Source organism: Phoenix dactylifera, chromosome 1 (genome assembly GCF_009389715.1).
Source record: "Phoenix dactylifera cultivar Barhee BC4 chromosome 1, palm_55x_up_171113_PBpolish2nd_filt_p, whole genome shotgun sequence".
In the NCBI taxonomy this organism is placed as follows: Eukaryota; Viridiplantae; Streptophyta; class Magnoliopsida; order Arecales; family Arecaceae; genus Phoenix; species Phoenix dactylifera.
Window position 1 is genome coordinate 3,212,485 of NC_052392.1, and position 20,652 is coordinate 3,233,136.

The following is a 20,652-nucleotide window of genomic DNA, read 5'->3' on the forward strand; positions in this document are numbered from 1 at the left end:
TTGAGTAAAGAGTTGAAAACTTGACTGGGTAATTTATCAATTTGTATTTCTATATATTCTCAATATAGCTATGAGTTGGTCTTGCCAATAAGAATAATATATTTGTTCTGTCGATTTGTAATTTGAGAAACTAATTTTAATATCGAGCCACAAGTAATTAGAATAATGCTTGTTATTTGATATCTGTTATCTGGTACCTAGTGTACCTTATATCTGTTATGCCTATTATTCAGTATCTAACCCATGCCACTAAGTTATGTGGTCATTGTTCGATGTTGAGTTTATTAATAGTTCATGAAAAGTAAATTTCTAAAAGACATTCATTGAGATTTAATGAAAATAATTTTTTTTCCTAGTTAATATTATGTTTGTAAACTGCTATTTCAGTTTATCATTTGCTTAGCATACCTAGACACTATTTTCTAATATTATGTTACTTTCTGAGCTAGTGTTACTCACTAACTTTTTTTTCTTTGTTTTCTTTTTTTCCTATTTTCAGAGTCTGAATCATGAATCACATGGGTCTTGGGGAGGGCACGCATAGATTTGCTTCCAAGTTCTTAGTAGATATAGTTTTCTTTAGTTATTTAGTTGGATTCCGTATATGTTAGCTTTATATTTGGTTTGGTTACCAAATTATGTGCTGGAACATTGTGACTCTCTGTTATCTTGGGATTATTGTTGTTGAGGATAAATTACTACTTACATTTTTCATTACCTAATATCTGGAAGATTGAGTGAGTTTTGCTTTTAAATTGAATTTACTGAGATTTTATTTAGTTGGTTAATCGCGTAGCCTTCCATGCTTATAAGGTCCACCTTGAAGGCATACGGGTTTGTTAGCTCTTGGCTTTGATCTGGCATCCATTAATATGGGTTTCGAAACATGCATGCATTACTTAGTCTTAGTATCAGATACAAGTAGTTCTTGTAACTGCTGTTTAACGATACTGCTTGCCAAAAGGCTTTTAATGGAAGCTGGGGCCATATCATCAACCTTCCTAAGCCAGAATGTTTGTTTCCTTTCTCCTTCTGCCCAAAAAAGGTGTTATAATATACAAAACAAAATAAACATACGATTGAAACCAAAAGACATAAAAACATCTGAATCGGGATGAGAAAAATCCATTGAATAGATTAGAAGAAGAAATGCAAAAATTAAGATGCAATAAAACCTAGAGCTAATTAAATAACAAGCGAAATTGCCTTTATCTTATTATTTTTGGATCCAGATGCTTAGAATTCGTGCTTCCCAACGCTATGACCTTAATAAAACAGCAATAAAAGTTGTTGCTGCAGAAATTTGCCTTTAGAGAGAAAAACCTAAAATATACTTATTCGCAGTTCGATATAAAACTTATCAAAGAGTTGGGAATCAAGTATACATTATAGGTCAAAAGGCCCGACACTCAAATTAGAGTTTGTTTCATCCACAATAAATGGAGGTATTATTTGACCTAAAAAAGTGGAGGAATCAAGAAAAGCTAATGAGAGGGAAGGCAGTGGGAAGGCATTGTTTACAAAGTCCATAAAATCTCTGCTCAACAAAATTTTGATCCTGGTACATAAGACTATTGGAGCCCCCATGCCCCAACCCCTTCACCCAAGAACCCAAAAAATTAAGATCATTGGATGCAGCTATTCTTTCCTCTCATCCCATGGTTATCGCAGTCCTTCTGGCTTTCTTGTCTCCCTCATCCTCAACGCTGCCCCTGACTAGGTTAATCCAAATTCAAAACATGCTGACAAAATTTTAAAAGATAAGGGCCTCAATCAAACTGAATGCACTTTCAAGATCAACAGAAATTTAAGCGGCCTCAATCAAAATTAACATTCATGCGATAATCAATCTAGTTGTCATTAAAGTGTCAACATAGGAACAGAGAGAGATGAGGGAACCTTGATAGAACAAGAGCATGCACAGAGTTACTGCTAGTGGTGTATGTCATCAAGAATGCTTTTGTTACACGCCTCGCTGGAGTTAGTACCCGTGCTGCCATCATCGCCTACCGAGATCTCATGGAGAGATCACCGGATTACACCGCATAATCCCCTTGTTTCCACCCTGTTTTCCTTGATTTCTGTTTCCGGTTGATGATGTCGCTGCCATATACTGTGGGGACCTCCGTGTTTGACAGGATGCCGAAGCTCTGGTCGCCTGCCATAAACTGATGTTCGACTCGAAAAAGATGGACCACCGATGAAAAGAAGCTTGTTCTCCAATCTAGGAGAAAGCAGTCGCAGATACCGTCCAAACAATGAACAGAAAAGTCCATTACCGATGAAAAGAAGCCTGTTCTCATCATCACCTACCAATTGAGTGAATTAACAACTAAATCATATCTTCTCTCTTCAGAAACCAAGGTGAGTCATATTTTCTTATGGTCATATTTCCATGTAATAGCCTATTTTGTTCCTGATTTAGGTTTGAAGTTTGTCGACTTCTGGTTCTCTGAACAAATGGTTAGTGTTGTTGTCTGTACTCAGAGATTGGATTAGAGAAATGGAGGATTGCCATTCAACTGAACCAGAACCAGAAACCATCGAGAGGAAGATCAATCCCCACAGGATCAGTTGACACAAGGAAAAGTTTCAGCCGGAATAAAAATATAAACCTAACTTGCATTGGAGCAAGCTATGATGCCAACGAAACCATGGTCAGATGCAGTCCTAGCAAGCTTCAAATTTAATCTCATGATGATAATATTCAGGCTGCTGCTATATTGGAAAAGAATCAGGTAATGTTTTTATAAGTAGTCTCTTTGGCTTCTTTGCAACAATTTTTTACCAAAAAGAATAAGTAACAAGAAGGGACCAATGAACCAGAAAAGCATGACACAGATGAAAAAGCTGATGGGGAAGTCTCACAGAAGAGGAAAAGAGAATGAGGAAAAATATCACAAAAATGAACCTTGATAATACTGCTCTTTAGTTGATTGAGATAACAGCCTTGAGACCTTATCCTACCCATAAAGAGATGCTGCTAAGTTAAAAGAAAGAGAGACTAATGGCTGTCTTATCGTGACATCTAAATGGAATTGTGAAAATCAACAAGAACATATCCACTTAAAAACATTACACTGTTCATGATTGACAGAATACCTAGGGTGATTCAGGACTATGGAATACTTGGTGACTGCAAGCACCTAGGCATGCATTGGTGTTTGGATAGGATGTTGAATGATTGGTGATGGCATTAGACAGGCTATGCTTGGGTATTTAGAAGCCCTGATGCAGTGCTAAGAGATAAAACACTCGAGAAAATGCTTATCTATTATTTCCAGTGTTTACTTGTCCAATGGCCCATGGACAGACAAATTTCTAATGGTTCGATTTTTTAACTTTTTTTTTCCTTCACAAGGTTATGTTGATTCTTGCTAATATAAGTTCATGTGGATGGCTTGGACTCTAACTTGAAATGGAGGATGACTGGATCCTTCCGGGGGGAAAAAAATATGAAGACTGGAGACTCTACGCACCACTATGGAGGAGGTGAGACTACTGAGTTTTTCACATAGCTACGCAGGTGGAATTTGGCTCTGTGGGGAGCTAGCCCTGCCCAAGGAAGACTTTGAGAGGGAATACCTCCTGTCCTGACACAAAATGTCATCATGGACTTGGAGGCTAGAAGGTATAGCATATCTTGGATGGTGACCTTTAACACCTCTAATCAAAAGAAAACATGAACCTTGGTTTCCTTCCTCTCATTTTTAAAAGGCTGATATGCAGTCTCCTATTTTCTAGGTAATCGGCATATTCTTTCTGCCCTTCACTTTTGTTGTTGCTACTAGTAAGGTAGAACCTTGTCATTTCTATCAACAAAGAAATAATTCAGACAAATGCTACCATGCATGATCAGTTGGTCTAAGGTTATTTTCGAGTTTTGGCCTTGTACTTAGTCTGCCCTCTTTTTCCCTTTTTTACTTTTCTGGAGGAACTATATCTGCCCTTATTAGGACCTGTAACTCTATAGCTAAATCCCGACATGCTGCACGACACTGACATGAGGTATCTAGTACCAACACCCTAATCCCAGCTGACAAGCCAATAACTTGGTTAGTCTTCCCTGATGAAGCATGGACCAAGTATTGGTGATACCATCATGCAGATTAAGTGCACCAAGCTTAGGAGGTATCAGCTCTCGAAGAAAAAATACTCTTCACAACTAGCCAGAAAACTTAATCTTGAGATAAATACCAGGATCACAGCAATCACCCAACTCCACATCCACAACTTACCCAGAAAACATGCACCGATTCATCTAAAACAGCATGAGAATTGAGATCATCTCGAAACACAAGCATCTCACTATTTCGGATAAATAATACGTGAACAAAGCCCGAACAATCAGAAAAAATTCTTTCCAAAAAAAAAAAGAACAATCCGAAAGAAACGTTGAGATCAAGAATTTCAAAGGAAGAGATTGGAATCTCCAAACAGGTAAATAACCGGAGAGAAATTAAGAAAGAAACAATACCTCAATCGCGTGGGAAGGGTGGGAGCCAAGGATGATTAGGGTTCTTTCGTGCATTAGGATTCCTGAGAACTCCTGAGGGCGCTCTCCTCCTTCCGTTCGCAAAATCAAGTCTATTTCGCGCATTATGTTTTAAGGGGGCATAACTGTGATTGCAAGATTTGTTGCGGGCATTTTGGTCAAAAAGTCAAATTTCATTACCCCAAAACGGTGCAAAAAAGTGCATTAGGAGGAAGCTCAAAATAAGCCCTAAACCCTTCCAGCAGTAGAGTTGGGCATCGGGCCGTGCCGGGCCGGCCCGGCCCAGGCCCACCGGGCCCAAGGTCTAAACGGGCCGTGCCTAGCCCGGCCCGCTTATGAAGTGGGCCGTGCCGGCACGGCCCGTCTCGGGCGCAAAAGGAAGCCCGGCCCGGCCCCAGCCCCGTCTATTGGCGGGCCGGGCCGGGCACGGCACGCCACGGGCCGTGTCAGGCACGGCCCGTAACGGGCGCAAACGGGCCGTGCCAGGCACGGCCCGTCTGGAGAGGGGGGAGGAAAATAGCCGTTTCCAACGGCTATTTTGGGAAAATGACACTTTTACCCCTCCCAACAGTCCAATAACGGCTGAATTGAGGGGTATTTTGGAAAAAAAAAATTTTGGGGCTTCTATAAATAGCCCTTTCCTCCCTCATTCTCACCACACCAAACCAACTATTCTCTCCTTCTCTACTACTATTATTTCTCTCTTCTAAAGTGCTCTTCTAGCAATTTAATTTTTAGTTTGCATTTAGCAAGTGTTCAAGTGCTACACAAGAGGAGGTTCCTGTTGAGAAGAGAAGGTCACTCCTGTTGAGAGCACAAGAGGAAGCTCAAAATCTCGGCTCTGCGGCTCTGCCTCTGCCCTCCGACCCTCTACTCAATTCCTCCAATCCTCCTTGTGATTAGTTTTTATTTTTTGAATTCATCAATTTAGATATGTCATCTTTTGAGGAAAGTCAGTTTGGCATTCCTCCTGTTTCTGAGGGAGAAGAAACTAATCCCCAACCCCATGTTCCTAGTTCCTCTAGAACTAGTGAACCGAGTGAAGATCAAACCTCTTCTCGTAAGAGGACTAGTGCTGTATGGAATGAATTTGATAGAGTTATGGTTGATGGAGTCTGAAAAGCTAAATGTAAAAAATGTGCCAAACTTTATAGTTGTAGTAGTAGTGGGGGAACAGGGCATTTAAAAAGACATCAAGAGAGTCATAGGATGCATGATTCTCATGCTCAAACTCAAAGTACCCTTAATATACAAGGGGGATTACTTGTAGGTAATTTTGCATATAATCATGAAAATCAAAGAAAAGCACTTGTAAAATGGATAGTTAAGGATGAATTACCTTTTAGTTTATGTGAATCTTTTAATTTTGAAGAATATGTTCAATTAAACCTACAACATGCTTACAAAAGAACTAGTAGGCGTACATTTAGAAGAGTAGCTATGACTAATTTTTTAGCAATGAAACAAAGTTTAATTGAAACACTTTCTACTTTAAATGTAAAAATTTCATTAACTTCTGATATTTGGTCAGCATCTGTAGGTAGTTGTTTTATTGCCATTACTGCTCATTATATTGATAATGATTGGCAATTAAATAAACGTATTCTTGCTTTTCGTGCTTTTGATTTTTCACATTCTGGGCAACAAATTTCAAATATCATTTATCAAACTGCATGTTCATATAATATTAATGATAAAATTATGTCTATTACTTTTGATAATGCATCTAATAATAATTCTGCTGTTGCATTATTAAAAGACTCATTGCATCCCATGTTAGATGGAAATTTATTGCATATTAGATGTGCATGTCATATCTTAAATCTTTCTGTTCAAGCTGGCATGGGCATGATTCAAGATGTGATTGGTAAAATTAGAAATGCAGTTTCTTTTATTCATGCTTCAAGATCAAGACTTCACGAATTTAAGGAACTATGTATAAATCATGGTAAACGTTTTAAAAATTTAAACTTGATGTAATTACTCGTTGGAACTCAACATATAGCATGATACATGATGCATACCCATATAAAAACTTATTAAGTGCATATATTAATGATCGTGGATTAGGCTTTACATTGACTGAAACTGATTGGAATAAAGAAAAAATTTTGGAAGATTTTTTGCTTAGTTTTATAATGCTACCAATGTTCTTTCTGATATTTATTATCCAACTTCATGTTCATTTTTACAACAAGCATGTATAATTAGTCAAAAATTTTCAGAACATAGATATGATGATATTTTAATGCCTATTATTGACCTAATGGAATCTAAATAGAATGAGTATTGGGACAAGATATGTCCTATGCATAACTTAGTTGCTGTATTTGATCCTAGAGTTAAATTAAATAGCGTGCTAATTTTACTTGATGCATACTGTGAAAATATGATTAAAGATCCTGAACCTGCTAAAAATGAGGTAAAACAACTTCTTTATGATATTTATGCTATATAGGATGAAAAAATTCGTGGATCTAGAACACAAATACAAACCTCTATTTCTTCTTCTAGTAGTTCTCGTTCGTCATCTATTTTTTCATTCATTGCACAGAGAAGACACACACATGCTTCAAGTTTATCTTCATCTTCTTCATCTTTAAGTAGTGAACTAGAATTTTATTTACGAAATGATCTTCAGTCTGCATATGATGAAAATCAAATAGAGAATCTAGATGTATTATCTTGGTGGAAGAGTGTTAGAAATCAATATCATGTTATGTCTGCAATTGCACGCGATATTTTAGCTGTGCCGATGTCCACGGTAGCATCGGAATCCGCTTTTAGTGCAGGTCGGCGTGTTCTTGACGAAAAGAGAAGTAGGATGACGGGCGAAACGGTGGAGATGCTTCTCTGCTTCAAAGATTGGTTGGATGCTGAGGCAAGACTTCAAGATAAAGGTGGACATAATACAACATCCTCTGATGATGATGATACAAACACTACTGAAGACTGAAGAGTGAATACTGATTCACTGAATCACTGATGATTAGTAAGATTTCTTAATTTTTTATAATTGTACATTTTTATTGTATTCTGGAGGTCAGACCAAGGTCCAAACCTCGGCCCTTTCTTATTGTATTCTGGAGGTCAGACCTAGGTCCAAACCTCCCTTCATGTACCATTTTGATTTAAATTAATAAACTGGTAGGGGTCTATGCCAAACCCCCCACCATTAAGGTGGCTTTATATTCATAAATCCTTAGTTTTCAATATTTATTAATTTATTAAAAAAATTTATGAAGCATTAATTTTTACTGGGCCGGGTCGGGCCCAGGCCCGGACCGTGCCGGACTGGCCCGCGGGCCTAGAGCGGGCCGTGCCGGCCCAGGCCCGAAGCGGGCCGTGCCGGGCTCGGCCCGCGGGCCAGTAACCTGAGACCCAGCACGGCCCCCTTAAATGGGCCGTGCCCGGCACGGCCCGACACTGTAGCTAGCGGGCCGTGCCAGGCACGGCCCGCTTCGTGCCGGGCCGTGGGCGGCCCGGCCCAGTGCCCAACTCTATCCAGCAGGGTACTGATAAAACTAAAACAACTTTCATATTTTTTTTAAACAAATATCACTGTAATCATCAAGGTATTTTTGGATAGCTAGGAAATACTTCTTGGCCTCCTGGAAGCTTAGATTTATGTACAGCCTTTGCACTTCTATTCCAATATTTGGATACATGCAAACCTCATCTTAGTACTTGTAGATGGCTTTTCTATTGTTACTTAAAAGGTGATATGGATGCCTAATAACATTTCTTTATTCCCACTTTCTAATTACCACATAAATATGTGTTGATCATGTTCATTTTTTAAATAGTTTTACCTCACACATATTATCTGTTTAAAAGTGCTTGATTTGATGTCTTCCTCTAACTTGTCTATTAAGGCATTTTGCATTGTATTCTTTGTTAGCATTCGTTATCCTTTCTTTTCTTTTTTTTTCTTTCTTTCTTTTATGTGTGTGCTTCGGCTGGGGGGGAGAAATGGTTTCCTCATTCCTAGAAATCCATTGTCACGAATAATTAGTTCGATTCTTGTGTTTGGGTATGATAAGTAAATTTCTAAAAAATAAAATAAACAGGTAGCATATAACGTAATATGTAATTATTACTATATCAGTGTTCGTATTAGTATAATAATATTATACTATTAAGTATAATATAGTATTAATATTATTACAACCAAAATAATATTTTCTACTAATACTTTTTATATTAATATTTTTAACAACAATCTTAGATCTTTTATCATAATATTATATTTAATATTGATATAATATTATATCATAATATTAGTAAATAATATTTATATTATCCTAATGATAATAAAATCTAATATCTAGAATAATAATATAAATATAATATCATATCTAGTGTAATAATATAATATATTATTGTAATAATAATTATAGTAACATTATTACTGTAATAACCTGTTTGAATATTATAATAATAATTAAGAATTATGATGAATACTATAAAATGTAATTAAATAATATATAACATATTATGATATAATAATATCATTAATATAAAAATTTAATAACTTAGCTAGTCAAATCACCCACCCAATAATCCAGCTAAGCAAGTCTCAGTTATTAGTTAAGTACCTAGACATTCTTATATTATAGAATGCAAAATATTATCAATTTCTAAGTATAATTGTGAACTCATATATTTTCTATAACAGACACGCACAACATGCTCACATCACAACATGCAACATTACTGCCATTTTCTATGCATAATCCAGATCATATATTTTCTATAATGCATATATCGGAAGTGTACATTCATATATAAGAATTAAACGTTCACATAAGTATGCAAAGAAAATTTTTACCTCCACCCACCTATGACAAAACCCAAGCACCCCTAACATATACAATCAATTTGACATTAATTTGTAACATAATTAAGGAATCTAATTACTCCCACCCACCTATGATCAACTACCTGTTGAGCATTTAAATCGATCATTTAATTTATTATTTTTTTTTCAAAATTCTGATTTCAAGCATTGGAATTTGGAATACATAGCATGATCGATGTACCAAGCACCATATAAGTCCTGAATCATCAAATGAATGGTAGTACTCTCATATGCATGTCAGAAGAATGCGCATTGCCGACATCAATCACCGTCCATGTGAATAGATGCCATATCCTTAAATGGACCTGCATATATACGTTCCATAGCTACAACCAAACCCCACCCCCCACCTTATGCTTCAACAACTGAAGGCATATATATAGATCCTCCCTCTGAACACTGCTAATGAAAACTAGCTTTGTGGCAATCTGATGTACTACTAAATGTCTTGAAATCATGAAGAGTTCCAGCCTTATATTATGATACCCTTCCTATTGTCCTTTTACCTGTCCATAACTCCATATCACTTGGACCCGTGAACCAAAAAGACCGCACCAGCATGGGTGGTGGGTGAGAGACATCAGCTTGGAATTTCAGAATCGACCATGTGAAGTATGGGAGGAAGAATCTGTTTCTTAAAAAGCTAAGCTTAGAGTTATTAAATAAAGGAGAGGGAGCCCAATCACCATGACAGCCCATTGGTGTAGCTACACAAGCATTTCCTCAAAAAAAAGGGGAAAAAAAATTCACAAGCATCATCCCTAACATCATCCAATTCATCCGTGACCTTCAGAAACAGACACAAGCATTTTATGCAGCACCTCTAGCATCCGTGAGAAAGACTACACCCATATCTGTGCCTATATAAATAATAGTTCATCTCCCTCTCAACTTTAATTTTTTGAAAAAAGGTGGTGCATGAAGATAGTACTGAAAAATAGTACTTCTTTCCTAAACAAAAAAAAAGGGTAGTGTTTATGAGAATAAGAAGCTTTGTGATCCCAGTGTGTGCCCCTGGACAAGCTTTGATTGAATTAAAGTTAGAAGATATCCGCACATCACACTTTGCTTGTAAAATTCATTGTATGTGGCTGCATCAGTTTCATTGTTATCATGTCTACTACTTTAATGAGAGAAGTCTATATGATTATATTTTTTCATTTATAGCTTAATTTTCTCTCATGATTAACTCTTAGAGTTGAATTGCCTTTCCCCCCCCCCTCTCTCTCTCTCTCTCTCTCTCTCTCTCTCCAATCTTTTTTTTAGCGGCTCTCGTCATGCGGAGACCCACAGGGAGTGTTAAAAGCGCCGTCCCGTGACTCGTTAAATTCTGTTGCCTCTTCTGTCCAACTTTTGCTGCGCTCTCGGCGGCAAGGAAGGCAGAAGTACGACCTAAGGTCACGGGACTCTCTGGCTTATATTACTTGGCTTATATTGCTTAGGATATTCTTGAAATGAATTTGGAATATATGCATCTTTTGTATTGGAAGCACCAGTCTCCTACTCATACTTTAAAAAATGGAGGAGGTTATAAAAAGCTTTAATTTAATCTTTCAAGGTTGTGATGGAGGATTTTTTTAAATAAAGAAATCACATGCGAAATTTAGGTTGATTTCAAAATGGGCTGAAGACTGCTCTGCTATTATACATCATTCATAAATACATATGCAGATTTTATTATTTATTTTTTCCTAGTGACTTGTCACTCATACATCAATTCTTCATCTTCATAGGCCTTCTACAGAAATACAATTAAGCATCCTATGATCCTGTAACAGGTCAACCCACATACACACCAACTGAAGCTGTGTGACTTTGGAAGTGCAAAAGTTTTGGTATGTGTTCATCCTTGGAATCTGATTCGTTGTTGGTTTGCTGACTTTGCTTTATTAATTATCCATTTGTTTGGGTTTTAACAGGTGAAAGGGGAACCAAATATATCATACATCTGTTCTAGGTACTACAGAGCTCCTGAGCTTATATTTGGTGCCACGGAGTATACAACAGCAATTGACATTTGGTCTGCTGGCTGTGTTCTAGCTGAACTCCTTTTAGGACAGGTAGAGTCAACGTAATGTTCTTAAGGAAAAAGCTATAGATCACTTGCTACTGATCACTGCTCCATTTACCGGGAGACATCGAAGTTGATGATTGGTTGAGGGCAAGCGGGGCCCGACTGAAACCATCGACCCCATTGTGTTTGGCACCAATTCCCAACTGGCACATCCCAGGCGAACTGAGTGGTGATCATTAGTGGGTGACTGATAGCAATCTCTATTCTTACATATATCTGTCTGGAATTAAAATAAAATAAAAAAATTTCCTAACTTATGTGCACAATTAATATTCTTTTCATTAGCAACGGCCTCTCTTTCCTGGTGAGAGTGGAGTTGATCAACTTGTTGAAATTATTAAGGTGACTTGACTGCTGATGCTTTGTGCATCTTGTAATTTGATGCTAATTAAATGCATGAACCCAAATTACACGGAGTTCAAATTTCCACAGATTAAGGCTCACCCGTGGCACAAGGTATGACCATTTTCCTTGCTTGTTACCGCCTTTTTGTTTTTATCCTGTTTTCTGACTTGTTTTCTCCTGCTAAAAGTGCAACCAAATCTTCTCCAATTTCTCATCAGATCTTCCATAAAAGAATGCCGCCTGAAGCTGTCGATCTTGTCTCGAGGCTCCTTCAGTACTCCCCAGATTTACGGAGCACAGCTGTGAGGATATATTTCCACGACACTGTTTGTAACTTATGTGCCAAAGGGCCTTTAATCTTTCCAATATATGCTTTGGATGTTAATGGAACAATTGTTATCCGATGCAGCTGGAGGCATTAATTCATCCATTCTTTGATGAGCTCAGAGACCCAAATACCCGTCTGCCAAATGGTCGGTTTCTACCCTCGCTCTTTAACTTCAAGCCTCATGGTAAGAGTACTAAATGAGATGACCGTTCCATGATCCATCTGTGCCTGTCTTTTTGCCCTCTAGATAGTCATGGTTGCTTATTGACTACATTGAGCAGAGTTGAAGGGAGTTCCCATGGAGATCCTAGCGAAGTTGATTCCAGAGCATGCAAGAAAGCAATGCGCCTTCCTAGGATTGTTATTTGCAAGGCAAAAGAAAATGTGCTCTAAGAATTTCTTACGTTAGTTGCACGCGTGATCGTGTCAAACCTTGGTTTCTTTCTTCTTGTTTCCATTGTACTATGGCTGCTGCCTAGTTCTGTAAAGCAGATTGGTGTCTGGTTCGGATATCCCAAAACCTCAATGGGTCTCTCCGCTAACCTTTGCTTTGATCCACGCCTCATATTTATAACGTTACTGAAGCAATACTTTTTCTGCTTGGTGTATTAACTTGAAAAAAAAAAATACAAATCTTTTGTTAATGCAGCTCTTAGAAGGGTCTAACCTCTTTTATTATTATTATTATTATTTTCTCTTGTTATCACAAGAACTCTAAAGCTTGTCTTTTTCGTGATAGGTTCATTTCTTTTCATATTTAACTGCTTTGCTTCCTGTCTGAGGCCCTATCAAACTATTTAGCTTACCATATCATTGGGAGCTTTCAGATTCATATATAGCTTTAGCACTTCGGTTGCAGTATTTGGATCCATGCAAACCTCGTCTTAGTACTTGTGGTTGGCTTTTCCATTGTTACATAAAAGGTGATATGGATGCTTAGTAACATCTTTTTGTTCCCACTTTCTAATTACCACATAAATATGTGTAGATGATGTTCACTTTCTAAATAGTTTTATTCTGCAGGTATTGTCCGTTTAAAAGTGCTTGATCTGATGTCATCTTCTAACTTGTCTAGTAAGGCATTTTGCATTGTATTTCTCTGTTAGCATTTGTTATCCTTTCTTTTCTTGTGTGTGTGGGGATTAATCTAAAAATTCTGAGAAATGAAACAATCCGGAAGCATAAAATAGAATATATATAATTATTACAATATCAGCATTCATATTAGTATAATAATATAGTATTAATATTATAATTGGTAAAGCAATATTTTCTCCTAATATATTTTATATTCATGTTATTAACAATACTCTTTGATCTTTTATCATAATATTATATTTAATATTGATATTATATTATATTATAATATTAAATAGAATCAATATTATCCCAATGATAATAAAAATCTAATATCTAGTATAATAATACAATTATAATATCATATCTAGTGTAATAATATAAATATAATATTATAATAACAATTATGGTAACATTGTCATTATAACAATATGTTGGAATAATATAATAATAATTAATAATTATGTTGAAACAAAATCTACTATTAATAACATATAAAATTAAATATTTTATAATAACAATTATACTATGAGTATTTTTAAAACTATTATTATTCTCAAAATAATAAATTAATCTTCTTATTTAATATTAAATAATTAAAATGACTAGTATACACAATATAATATTATGTTAATGATATAATATTTGATGTAAGACTAATATTATTATATTTAAAAATAATGATAATAGAATTGGTGCGATAGATAGTATGATAGTTAAATCTAATAAATATTATAAATATATTATTAGAAAAATTGTTAAATAATACATAATATATTATGATACAATAATATTATTGTTAATATAAAATATAATATATCATATAAAATATTATTATTAACAAAATGACAATTATATAATATCAAAAAATACGTATTATGAACATATTGTATATTTAATATTAATGTATAAGTTAAAATATCAAATAATTTGAAATATTAAATAATGTATGATAATATAATACATCTATTGTTCCAAGAAATGCTGATATTTTTTGTTTAAAAAAAAGTGAATCAAGGGATAGTTTTCTATGCTTAAACTCAATCTCAAGCACCACCGGCAGATAATTCCGTCGTGTCGTTGGCGCATTTCACATCACTTAAAAGAAGGAACACAGCCACCACAGAAAAGTGAAAACCCATGATCGATGAACTCCAGTGATGGCCTTCAAAAGTGGGAACAATTGGAAGCGTTAGATGGACGGAAGAGTGTTTGGGGGGAAGAGATTTCCACTGGGCGGACAAAAGGCATATTTTGGGAGTGATGAGTAAGTATATTTAAGATGAGGGAGTGAAAAATAATTCGACAATTGGAGAAGGGTGATGGCTGGGATGGAGCTGTCAATGACTGAAAGTCTTAAAAATTTAAGTTGGCTCGGGGCGGTGTTTCTTTCTATTCAGGCTAATGACAGTCCAGCTCTGGCAACAATATCTTAATGTCGGAATAAATTAAACCTCAAGTCACATGAAAGTGTCTGAATATTGGAATTGATTAAACCCCAAATCACATGGTAAAAAGAGTTGCTAAAGTACTTGAACTTTCTATATTAATTTTTATACAGAGAGTTTGATCAAAAATAAAGTTTCTTGTATCGAGACGATTCCATGGCCATTAGTGAGGGTTAGCATATGGGGTAAGAATAGAATTGGAAGTGGGCCGGGCCGGGCCGGGCTGGGCTATCCCCCATTCAAACTTAGCTCGAATTATATTTTCAAGCTTGGCTTAGGCCTGAAATATTTTAGATAATAATGCCCAAGCCTGTTGAGTTCGCCATCACAGAAGGGGCTGCTTGGATAAATGTGCAGTCCTCGTAATCTCCATTTACTTAATTTAAAAAAAAAAATGTAGATGCCTAGCCTCCTGCTGACCATGTTCACGGCCAATCCTAGCAGCCGGATATCTTGTCAGACTCTCTCTTAGATGATATTCTCTTTTTTTTTTCCGAATTAGGCTCACTTTTGGATACGATAACAAGTTCTATTTTATAACCAGTCTCAGGAGAACACAGCCACCACAGAAAAGGGAAAACCCAAGATCGATGAACTCCACTGATGACCTTGGAAAAGTGGGAACAATTGGAAGCGTTAGATGGACGGAAGAGTGTTTGGGGGGGAGAGATTTTTCACTGGGCGGACAAAAGGTATATTTGGGGGTGATGAGTAATATATTTAAGATGAGGGAGAGAAAAATAATTCGACAATTGGAGAAGGGTGATGGCTGGAATAGAGCTGTCAATGGCTGATAGCCTTAAAAATTGAAGTTGGCAACCGTGTCTTAATGTTGGAATAAATTAAACCTCAAGTCACATGGAAGTGTCTGAACGTCGGAATAAATTAATCCTCAAGTCACATGGTAATAAGAGTAGTAATCCTCAAGTCACATGGTCATAAGAGTAGCTAAAGTAATAGAACTTCTTATATTAATTTTCATGTAGAGAGTCTGATTTTTTTTGAAAAAAAAGTTTCTTGCATAGACTCTGGAGAAGATTCCCCGGCCATTAGTGACGGATAGCATCCGGGCTGAGAACTTCTTTCCCAGAGATCAAGGACTCTCCTTCTTGGCTCATACGTTCGACCATCCTCTTCTTCGTCTGAGTAAGAGAGATGGAAGGAGCTATTGCTGAGGCTCTGGTTTCCAATGTCGTCTCTCAGCTTGCCAACCTCCTCGCACAAGAAGCTGCTTTCTTAAGTGGGGTGAGGGATCAAGTCGAATGGGTGAAAGCACAACTCCAGCTATTGCAAGGTTTCCTCAAAGATGCCGAGTCCAGGAAGAGGAGGGGAGACGAAACAGTGGAGATCTGGATAAAGCAGATGAGAAGTGTGGCATATGAAATAGAAGACGTCATAGGCACCATCAAGCACATGGGCGAGAGGCGACACCAAAGGAGAGGCTGCATGGGCTCCATTTCAAGGTACTCTCACAAACCTTGTGAATTGATTACCCTACATAAAATTGGTTCTGAAATTAGAAAAATAAAGGAAAAGATCCAGAATATTTTTGCGAGCAAAGATACATATGGCATTACTGATCTAGGTGGAAGTAGTACAGTGGATGAAATTTCGCAATCACTCAGACAATCCTCTCCTCACTCTGATGATGATGACATTGATGTTATAGGCTTCGAGAATGATAAGAAAAAAATAGTGAGTCAATTGCTCGATGAGAATAAGAAAGCACGATGTGTAATTTCTATAGTGGGTATGGGTGGGCTAGGCAAGACCACCCTGGCAAGAAAAGTGTACAACGACCCTGCAATTAAAAAACATTTTGATACCTTTGCTTGGGTTTCAGTTTCTCAGAGCTACCGAGTTATCGAGCTAGCGAAGGACATCATGAAACAAGTAATGAGAAACAAAAAGAAGGAAGAAACAACTACAGGAGTTACAGTAGAAGGCTTAGAGCAGCAGATGGGTGAAGAAGAAGTGAAAAAGACGCTCCGTGATTTCCTAAGAGACAAAAAGTATTTGGTCGTGATGGATGATGTATGGACTGTTGATGTCTGGGGAGAAATGCAGCGAGTCTTTCCTGATGAGAACAAAGGCAGCAGAATACTGCTTACTACCCGTGAGATGGAAGTTGCAAACCGTGCCAGGTCAAGCTTTCCTCCTTATAAACTGCACACTCTGAATGACACCGAGAGTTTGGAACTCTTGTGTAGGAAGGCATTTCCACCAAAACAAGATGTCCCCACTGATTTGAAGGAATTGGCCAAGAGACTTGCAAAGAGGTGCGGTGGACTTCCTCTTGCACTGGTGGCGTTAGGGGGCCTTCTGTCAGGGAAAGATCCTAACTTTGATGCGTGGTGGAGTGTAGCTCAGAGCATGAATTGGGAAGATGGTCCAGATGGGAAGAAGTGTTTCAATATATTGGGTTTAAGTTACAATGACTTGCCGTCTCCGTTAAAACCATGTTTTCTATACATCGCTGCATTTCCAGAGGACTCCATTATCTCTGCTTCCAAATTAGTCAGGTTGTGGGTCGCCGAAGGTTTCATAACCGAAGAGCAGACAAGGACAATGGAAGAAACTGCTAGAGTTTGGTTGGATAATTTGGTCCAGAGGTGCATGATCCAGGTTGTCAAGAGAAGCAAGGCTTATGGATGGGTTAAGAGCATACGCATCCATGATCTGTTACGCGACTTTGGCCAATCGGAAGCCAGAAGGGATGGATTTCTTCAAATTTGCAGCAGTGACAACATGGCAGTATCAGATGGTATATCAAGTCATCGTGCGGCTTTCCACAATCGTATAAATGACGAGGTTGCCGTTTCCTCACCACAGCTCCGGACTTTGCTGGGCTTCGATTTAATTTTGACTAATGAGGGAAGATTTTTGAATGGGTTAAACTTATTAAGGGTGCTGGATCTGGAGAGCGCAAAATATTTGGAGGAGTTACCTAAACAGATCGGCAGCATGATTCATCTACGATACCTGGGATTGAGAAAGACTGGTTTGAAGAGACTGCCATCCTCCATCCGACATCTCCTGAATCTGCAGACTCTGGATGCGAGAGGCACAGATATTTGTTGGCTTCCGAAATCATTTTGGAAAATCCGGACGCTGAGGCACGTCTATATTAATATATTTATGTTTCTGAGCGCACCGACAAGTGGTGATCACAAGAACCTGCAGACGCTGCGAATCACAACTGCAGATGATCACTGTAGTTGGGATTTCATCTGTTTTTCTATCACTATACTAGGCATAAGATTCTTCAAAAAATGGGTTACCAGTTTTGGGCCTTTTGGCTTTGCTGGGGAGGAGGTGGACGGAGGATGTGGCAGAATGCTTGGAAAGTCTCTCGAAAAAGCACTCGAGAAAATGGACAGTCTGATCTCCTTCACTCTGGATTTTTCTCATATCCCTTGGGACTTCCTTTTCGCTCAGGCACCAAACCTGCACCAGCTCCGTTCATTGATTCTGCATGGAAACCTTTTTGGAGCAAGACCCAAACAACAACTCCCAGACAGCAGTCAATTCCCGCCAAACCTCACCAAGCTCATATTAGTGGGCACTTTTTTGGAGCAAGACCCAATGCCGGTGCTGGAGAAGCTGCCAAACCTCAGGTTTCTTCAACTACGGTGGAATTCATATATTGGGAAGAGCATGTCGTGTTCTTCTGCTGGAGGCTTTCCTCGACTGCAACACTTGGAATTAGGCACCCTAGACAATTTAGAGGAATGGAGAGTGGAGGTTGGGGCGATGCCCAGCCTCACCCACTTAACTATCTGGCGCTGCAAAGAGTTGAAGATGCTTCCTGAGGGCTTGCAGCATGTGACCACACTTCGAGAACTGAAGCTGATTGAAATGCCCTTTGAGTTCAATGACCGGGTCAGAAATGAGGTCCGACACATCCCCTCCATTATTTTTGAACATAAGCGCGATGAGAGATAATATCACCAACACCTGTAAGTCACTCCCTCTCTCCTCTATTTCCTTCGTTATTTGCATCCCCCAAGATCCTACTAATGGAATAAATTTATTGCATGATTGAAGACTCTCAAAGCTTGTAATTGTAGTACGCCGCATGTTTGACATAATATCATGCAGAGTATTTCGATTTATTTCTCTTTGATCTTTGAATGTTCCAATTGCTGAAATTCTGATTGAGTTTTAGCACTTTTGATGCAGAAGTTAAGAAACCTGATTGTAAAGTTCTTTACGTCCTCTAGATTAAGATAAAAGACTATTGAAATCAATGAAGTGCTGCTAACCTTACTGGTGATTGATCTTTACTATATCTACTTGTTTTATGCTCTAGTCCCTAAATCAAGGTAAAACTGTAATTTCTTATTTATTTACGTAGTCTCAAATGAAGTAGGATAAAAAAAATTATAGCTAAAAGTAATTTGGACATTAAAGCTGAAATTAGGAATTTAGAAATAATTTATTTATTTATTTCTTGTATTGATGGTTGATGAAGGACAAACTGAATTTGTATTGATTAATTGAACATGCTCGGTGTTGACCGGTAAACACTGTGCTTAAGTTTGTTGCTAATAGAGATAAGAAATATAACACTTTTTAGTGTTTTTGTTAATAATTTGCTTAAAAAAATAAATTTGGGAAGATTCCAATTAATTGGTTAAGTTTGTTTACAGCACCGATTTCTAATTCAATAAATCGATCAAGCATGTAATTTTATCTATTCTAGTTATTTTACCGTCGAAAATAATACAAGAATATTGAATGTATTTTGAAACTCTTGAAAATAGGTTATTTTGGACACATAACTTGTTTTGAGTAAAGAGTTGAAAACTTGACTGGGTAATTTATCGATTTGTATTTTTATATATTCTCAACATAGCTATGATTTGGTCTTGCCCATGGAAATAGTATGTTTGTTCTGTCGATTTATAATTTGAAAAACTAATTTTAATATCGAGCCACAGATGATTAGAATAGTACTTGTTATTTGATATATGTTATCTGGTACCTGGTGTACCTTATATTTGTTATGCCTATTATTCAGTATCTGATCTATGCCACTAAGTTATGTGACCATTGCCTGATGTAGAGTTTATTAATAGTTCATAAAAAGTAAATTTCTAAAAGACATTCATTGAGATTTAATGAAAACAAAGCTTTCTTCCTAGTTAATATTATGTTTGTAAACTGCTATTTTGGTTTATCATTCGCTCAGCATACCTAGACACTATTTTCTAATATCATGTTACTTTCCGAGCTAGTGTTGCTCACTAACTTTGTTCTTTATTTTTCTTTTTTCCCTAGTTTCAGACTCTGAATCAGGAATCACATGGGGCTTGGGGAGTGCACGATTTGCTTCCGAGTTCCTAGTAAATATAGTTTTCTTTAGTTATTTAGTTGGATTCCGTATACGTTAGCTTTATATTTGGTTTGGTTACCAAAATATGTGCTGGAACATTGTGACTCTCTATTATCTTGGGATTATTGTTGTTGAGGATAAATTATTACTTACATTTTTCATTAACTATTATCTGGAAGATTGAGTGAGTTTTTCTATTAAATTGAATTTACTGAGATTTTATTTAGTTGGTTAATCGAGTAACCTTCCATGCCTACAAGGTCCACCTTGCAGGCATACGGGTTTTGTTAGCTCTTGGTTTGGGAGTATAACAATAGACATCTCAAAAAATGGCTTTGATCTGGCATCCATTAAAATGGGTTTTGAAACATGTATGCATTTCTTAGTCTTAGTATCAGATATAAGTAGTTCTTTTAACTGCTATTTAACCATACTGCTTGCCAAAAGGCTTTTAATGAAAGCTGGGACCATACCATCAACCTTCCTAAGCCAGAATTTTGGTTTCTTTTCTCCTTCCGCCCAAACAAGGTGTTATATAATAAGTAAAACAAAATAAACATAGGATTGAAACCACAAGACATAAAAACATCTGAATCAGGATCAGAAAAATCCATTGAATATATTAGAAGAAGAAACCCACAAAATAAGATGCAATAAAACCTAGAGATAATTAAGTAATAAGCCAA

At 37.1% G+C, this 20,652-nt stretch overlaps 1 protein-coding gene and 1 pseudogene across 1 annotated transcript; both read left to right on the top strand.

Annotated features, from left to right (window-relative positions):
* The first annotated feature begins 2,693 nt into the window (after positions 1 to 2,693).
* On the top strand, positions 2,694 to 12,765 carry LOC103722676 (annotated as a pseudogene).
* Positions 12,766 to 15,625: 2,860 nt separating this feature from the next.
* On the top strand, positions 15,626 to 20,188 carry LOC103722675 (putative disease resistance RPP13-like protein 3). The gene is made up of 2 exons (XM_008813316.4): positions 15,626 to 18,587; positions 19,912 to 20,188. Exon 1 carries the CDS (start codon positions 15,784 to 15,786, stop codon positions 18,571 to 18,573), a length of 2,790 nt encoding a protein of 929 aa, XP_008811538.3. The 5' UTR covers positions 15,626 to 15,783; the 3' UTR covers positions 18,574 to 18,587; positions 19,912 to 20,188.
* Positions 20,189 to 20,652: the final 464 nt, after the last annotated feature.